This window comes from Panicum hallii, chromosome 5, assembly GCF_002211085.1.
Source record: "Panicum hallii strain FIL2 chromosome 5, PHallii_v3.1, whole genome shotgun sequence".
Lineage (NCBI taxonomy): Eukaryota > Viridiplantae > Streptophyta > Magnoliopsida > Poales > Poaceae > Panicum > Panicum hallii.
Window position 1 is genome coordinate 50,081,517 of NC_038046.1, and position 7,009 is coordinate 50,088,525.

General features: G+C 49.2%; 1 protein-coding gene across 1 annotated transcript; it reads left to right on the forward strand.

Moving 5' to 3' along the window:
- The first annotated feature begins 254 nt into the window (after positions 1-254).
- LOC112893430 (putative L-cysteine desulfhydrase 1) lies at positions 255-6,614 on the forward strand. Its single transcript, XM_025960756.1, has 2 exons — positions 255-1,729; positions 6,237-6,614. The coding sequence occupies exons 1-2, from the start codon at positions 335-337 to the stop codon at positions 6,246-6,248; spliced, it is 1,407 nt and encodes a 468-aa protein (XP_025816541.1). The 5' UTR covers positions 255-334; the 3' UTR covers positions 6,249-6,614.
- The last annotated feature ends 395 nt before the right edge of the window (positions 6,615-7,009 follow it).

Genomic DNA, 7,009 nt, shown 5'->3' on the forward strand with positions numbered 1-7,009 from the left:
CGCCGGCGACCCAGAGAAGAAGTCTCAAACTGAGAGAATGTCGTCGACTCGTGTGCGCGGTCGTGCCGGCGCCCGGCGGCGGTGGTGTTCCTTGGCCTTCCGACCGTTCGGCCATCAGGGCCGTGGGGCCCACAATGGATAATGCCGCTGACGACGGACGAAGCCGGCCGACCCATTGCAGCCCGCGCTCGAGCGCGCGACCCCAACCCATCCCCACAGCACACGCACACTCTCTCTCCTATCACTCCCCTCCCAATTCTCTCTCTCTCTCTCTCTCTCTCTCTCTCTCTCTCTCTCTTCCCCATCCGGGCCAACCAACCCTAGCGCGGCGGCGATGGCGTCGGACCCGCCCCCGGACGACGCGGCCAGGGCCGCGGCGGCGAACGGCCACGGCAACGGGAACGGCCCGTCCCCGGCGAAGCGCCCCCGGGCGGTGATCTCGGCGGCCGAGATCCGCGCCGAGTTCGCGCACCACGACGCCGCCGTGGCGCGCGTCAACAACGGCAGCTTCGGCTGCTGCCCGGCCTCGGTCCTCGCCGCGCAGGCCCGCTGGCAGCGCCTCTTCCTCGCGCAGCCCGACGCCTTCTACTTCCACGGCCTCCAGCAGGGCCTGCTCCGCTCGCGCGCCGCCGTCGCCGGGCTCGTCGGCGCCGGCGACGTCTCCGAGGTCTCCCTCGTCGACAACGCCACCACCGCCGCCGCCATCGTCCTGCAGCACGCCGCCTGGAGCTTCGCCGAGGGGCACTTCGCCCGCGGGGACGCCGTCCTCATGCTCCACTACGCCTACGGCGCCGTCAAGAAGTCCATCCACGCGTACGTCGCGCGCGCGGGGGCCAACGTCGTCGAGGTGCCACTCCCGTTCCCCGTCGCGTCCGCTGACGCGATTATTGCCGAGTTCCGGGCCGCGCTCGCCGTCGCCAAGGAAGGGGGGCGGAGGGTCCGCCTCGCGGTCATCGACCATATCACCTCCATGCCCAGTGTTATCATCCCGGTGAAGGAGCTCGTTGCCATCTGCCGAGAAGAGGGCGTCGACAAGGTGTTTGTTGACGCCGCACACTCTATCGGCCAGGTCCCTGTGGACGTGCGTGACATTGGGGCCGATTTCTACACAAGCAACCTTCATAAGTGGTTCTTCTGCCCACCTGCCGTGGCATTTCTGCACACCCGCAAGGATGATCCGATAGCCTCCCAGCTCCACCACCCTGTTGTCTCGCATGAGTATGGGAATGGGCTGCCTATGGAGAGTGGATGGATTGGGACACGGGATTACAGTGCCCAGCTTGTTGTGTCTGAAGCTATCGATTTTGTAAATCGATTTGAGGGAGGGATTGAGGCGATACGCAGCAGGAACCATGAGAAAGTGATTGAGATGGGTAGGATGCTTGCTGAGGCGTGGGGGACATTTCTTGGCTCGCCACCAGAATTGTGCGGGAGCATGGTTATGGTGGGGATGCCAGGTTGCCTTGGCGTTGAGAGTGATGATGATGCAATGAGAGTGAGGACTATGTTGAGGAAGGATTTCCAGGTGGAGGTGCCGATATACTACAATTCAAGAAGGGTGGAAGGGCAGGAGATGGCAAAGGACAAGAGTGGTGATCCAGTGACAGGGTATGTGAGGATCTCACACCAGGTTTACAATGTCAGGGAGGACTACGAGAGATTAAGAGATGCTATCAATAAACTTGTTTCTGAGGGGTTTACCAGCAGCAAGTTGCGGCCTTCAGAGAAGGTACTCTCTTAGCTGAAATGACTGCATGCTTAATTACTGAATTTTCTTTGTTGGTTGGCTTGGATTCCATCATAAATGATTGCCCTGGTTAATATACTATTTTTTAGATGATTACTAGCAACACAGTGGATGTTTCTGTTGTTTCAGTGGATTGTGGCCTTTAGAACGCATGTTTATACAAAGATATTAAGTTCATATGCATATCAGTACTGTTTTGAGATTGTAAAAATCTCAATATAGCTAGTGTTGATGATTTGCGCATAGTTACTGGTGCAAAGTTGTTTTGTGAAACATTAAACAAAGAATGCATACGGGAAATTAAATCTGAAATAAATTACATGAACAGTAGCTACCAACACTTCAATCTGTTTTGACAATACCCGAAAAAGGAAAATGGATGTAGCCATGTCAACACATCTGTAGCAACCAACAATGGGACCTTTCCCCTTTATATGCGGTCTGTTTTCAAGCTGTTAGCTTGCACAAGTTTATGTTGAGAATGTTCCCTACCTACGTAATTTGAAATCTGACTTCAGATCCTTGCAAAGTTTTCCTTGCTTTTTTTTTGACATCCTACATGAAATTTGCCTTGTGCATACTTGCGGCATGCATCAGGATTAAGGACTCACAGTATATCTGCCAATGAACTCTGAAATGTTATTTACTTGAACACTAGTAGAAAATGGTTATATGTATGCTTGAGGTCCTAGCCTACTTTTGTGATACAGTAGTCTTCTAATAAGTAAAAGTACCAAAGAGTTGCAGACAAATTGTCTCATTAATATGATGGCTCGCTGCCATGCTGAGTACGTTTGAGTTGTCTGCCTTTCCATTTAGTTCCCCTTATTATAAACTTGATTGTCGGTACATACAGACAGGGGTACCTCCTACTAGCGCATCCAGCCAGAGGGGTGCGAGGTTATCCGTAACCTCGCACTAAGCTTCTGGGCGACAGGGCGTAAGGCCCGGGCCTGACAACTGGGGGCACGGTCTCCGGACCTCCCCCCACGTACTGGCAGGTCCGGTGCCTCCACGTGCCCGCAAGAGCGAAGTGCTCAGGAACAGCTACCATGGGCCCGGACCACTGCGGGATGGTCCTGGGCCCCCACGTGTGGAAGCTGGACCCCCAGGGGGCCTGAGCGCCTGGGCCAGCCAGGGGGGCCCGGACCTCCCATCCCACCAGGGAGGGGGTCTGGTGCCGCCACGTGCCCCTGAGGAAGCGGCTGCTAAACCAGCACCGCCACGTGTCCGGTGGATTCGTGCCTTCTGCGGGAAGCCAGCCCAACTACTGCATTAAATGCGGGTGGTTGGGGTGCGCGTGCCCAAGATAGGGCATGGGCTGCCCTCTGACACGTTGGGTAGGTATGGGTGACACCACGGTAAGCCCGCCAGTTACCGAGGCGGCGCCTCACATTACAGTGTCGCGTGCGTGGGCAAGGGACGTATGGTCACATCACAGCGCCGCGCGCATGGGTGAAGAGTCATTATGACCTGCTGCAGGAAGGCCACAACGTGCGTTGCTACAGTGCGCAAAGGCAACATCACGGCAGGTCAGTATAGCCCCTTCGCCTATCAGTGGGAGCTGACTCTACATCGACAGCACGACTCCCTCTATGCATGTCAGCGGCAGCAGACCCTATGCTAGCAAGACGGCACAAGACCATATTCAGACGGAGGATATGCACGGAGGCTGATGAGGAAGATCTTCGGATCTGAGGCATTTAAGGCTCCAATGTATACGTTATTTAATATGTCGCCGGGTCCACCTGTCGGGGCTCCGCTCAGTGTACGCGCTCCCCTTGAGCCTATAAAAGGGAGAGCGCGCACGTTAGAACACAAGTTTTACACGGAGACACAGAAGTTCACACTCACACACACAAAGGTTCACACCTTACAAGCAATACATCACACAATGGACGTAGTGGTATTACGCTCAGGCGGCCCGAACCACTCTAAACCTGTGTGTGCTACTCATGTTCATACGCCTCTAGATCGAGCATTCCTTGACTACCCCCAAACTCATCCTAAGCTAGGATTAGGCGGGTGCACTCTGCCACCCGGCTGGAGAAATCCTCCGACATTGATAAATCAAAATATTTGCAGTATCTCTCTAATTTTTGCCCAACAGTTAGTGTTTACAGAAACTACAAAGTGTACATAATTATCTTTTTAGCCTGTGAAAATTTATAGCCAATAGCTTGAACTGCCTAAGACAAGGGAATCTTTCCCCCAGAAATTTAGATCTATTCTTGCTTGTACCGCAATAGAATGGTCTCATTCAGTGGCGTAGCTCGCCCAAAATTTTAGTTGGGGTGGACTGGCATGATAAACATAACACGTACTAAAAACCAACAGCATTCGTATGCAACTTTTGTATTGAAATCACAACAAAAAAACAGCACAAACAGTAACAAATGATAGATTTGAAGGTTTAAGATGGTACATCACAATAAAAAGTTAGCAAAGTCTAGCAATCAGCTGTTGCTCCTCGGTATCTGAATAAAAAGGTAGCAAAGATAGCCAGTAGGATTGCTGAATCTATCCATTCCGATGTAACAAATAGAATGAAGCTGACAGAATTAGCAGCCATACAGACAGCAAATTGGAGGCTAATGAAAGCATTCGGAAGTTCATCTGACAAATCCAGCAACCTGAGAACAAGGGGCATGGAATGGGAATGGCTTCAAAAATAGATATGCAACCACCAACTCAACTGCTTCCTCTGAGATAAATGAGTACAATAGATGCGCAGAAATCCTTTTTTTTGCTAGCCTGTGAAACTCGACATCAACACCAAGCGGACCGGCTATTGCTCCTCAGTGCTAGCCACTGCCAGCGTCGGGGCCACTTCAGTACTGCGATCGCGCCCAGCAGCAGCGGCTACGCCGCCGCTTGCTTGCTCGCCCACCTCCCCCACCATGAAATTGCGAATCGCAGGGTAGACAGCCGGTGGCGGGGAAGCTGCATCAGGCCTAGCCCAGCATCGCGGCAGCCGCATCTCGCCGAATCAGGCTATATGCTGTGCTGGGCCAGAAACTAAATGGGACGTTGATTTGGACCCGGCCACAAGCCCAAGATAACCTCCTCCTTCGTCCTCCAGCCATTGATGGATTCCTGGACACAAATACGCAGCTCCGATCTCCGAATTCACCCACTCCGGTCACCAAGAACAACATGGGGGAGGGGATCTCTGCTCCGCTGGTAGATGGAGCTGCCCCACCCTGCTGTATGGGGAGCTCCTCCTCGGGTCTCATTACTGATGATATTGATTATCCATTTTTGGATATCATCAGCAGCTGCATGCAACTGCTGACATCTTGCTTTTCAGATAGTGCAAATGCGTCGTGGTTAGGTCAGTGTTATGGATATTTTATTTTTATTATATCTTATTGGGCACTTGTGTAGTTCAGGATTGTCGTTAAGCAACATTTTTATGTTACATGAAAGGATGTTTATGATATACAGAATTACTAAGCTGTTTGGGATAATGCTGATATAGACATCAATTTTTGCATGCCGCGAAGGATATAGACATTGGTTTGTCCAGGATTCGTGTTTGTGGTTTTTGTTCATGTTGACTAGCATAAAGTCCTATTGTATTAAAGCTTTAGGATTTTGTGAATTAGTTTAGCTATAGCCTATATGCCATATGTCAAGGCTTCTGATTTGCGGTTTCTGAGACCCAGTATCGTACTAAAGATAAATTCATGGAATACATTACCACATTAAGTGAGCAACTTTGCTACTAGAGAATATGGAGTTGCATTCAGAAAAGACAGCATTTTATTGTTTCCCACTACGTTGAAAAGGCTGGAAGGTTCAAAGTTGGAACTTCCTGTTGAAAAAGGGGTTCTTGACTCCCATCCTATCTTGAATGGCCTAATGGATTAGCCATATCAGGTGATAAATTGAAAACTAAACTTAAAGGAATGACAATGTGAAATTGAGAACTAGCAATACAAGGATAAGGGTATCAGGACTAGATACGTTCTGCACTCTTAACAAGCAGAGTTGTTCCCGTGGAAATCAGATCATTGTTCCTGTAGATATTGAACTCCATATTGCTCCTATACACCTTCCAAGTTCAATTGGTTTCCACTATTCATCACTGGGAGCACACATTAATGCCTAATGACAACATTATATTATTCATATTGCACGTGCTGGCTAGATGCACATTAGTTTTAGATTCAACAACATTGGTCCACAGGCTTCCCAATATATCATCAGACTCAGGAGCTGGTAACTGAAAAGCATGGTCCATACATGCTCACGCTTCTCACAATGATGGATGTTGATTGTCTGGGGTTTCCTTTATTGCTTACTTTAGATTCTGACATCAACGGATGTATTATTTCACTCTGGTAGTTACTGCCACCATGTTGAGAAACTAACTTAACTTTTGGTTGATGGTCACAGTATTTGTCAATTACCTAATGTTTGTTCATTGCTAATCTGATTCCATAACTTCTGTCGTCTGATGCATTTTCAATGATTATGGTTGCAGCGAGAAGCTTAGGAACGATGACCTTCTAGCCAGGCAGCAGTCCCCACCGGAAGACGCTGTGGCCGACAGCCGACTACTTAGGTGTGGGTCGGCTCAACGCAGCCAGCGCCTCATCATGGTGTAGTTCCCTCTCCCATGGCACAGCCAAGCCAGTTGATGAATGTAGTGTACCTCCAGGAACTGACATGTGTTGTATTTGGCGTTCAGTGTATGTAACAATAATGCCCTGGCATGTCGTTTTCCCTCCTCTCATTTTCCTTTTCTGCTGTAACCTGAGAATAATCTGAACGTGAGGTGATTTACAGCTGCTGTAGATTGATTTCCGGTTACCGATCACATTGATCGTCAATACATCAAAGTGGCAGTGGATTACTTGGTTGCCTGGTGTCAAACTTGCAGTTTACATAAAGCGGTTTTCTAGAAAACGTTCTTGATCTGCCAGGAACAGCGAACGTGGGTAAATTAGTACATTAGTACATATCTGGTGAAAATGACGTTAGTATTGAAAAAAAAATGAAAATTCTTTAAAACATACCAAATGGTTTCCTGAAAATTTGAAGCGCTTCACTGGTGTAGTACATCCATGATCGATACCAAGTTTGTTATATTTTTTTGAAAGAAATATCTAAGTTTGTTATTGAAAAAGATGAAAAAAGTACAACTTCCAGGTGCAATCTGACTGCATGGTGCATGCCAAATTTTTTGCCTTGTACATCAATTGCATCCAAAAGTTTTTTATTTTTTTTTCATCTTTCTAATGATCAAATTTGAAC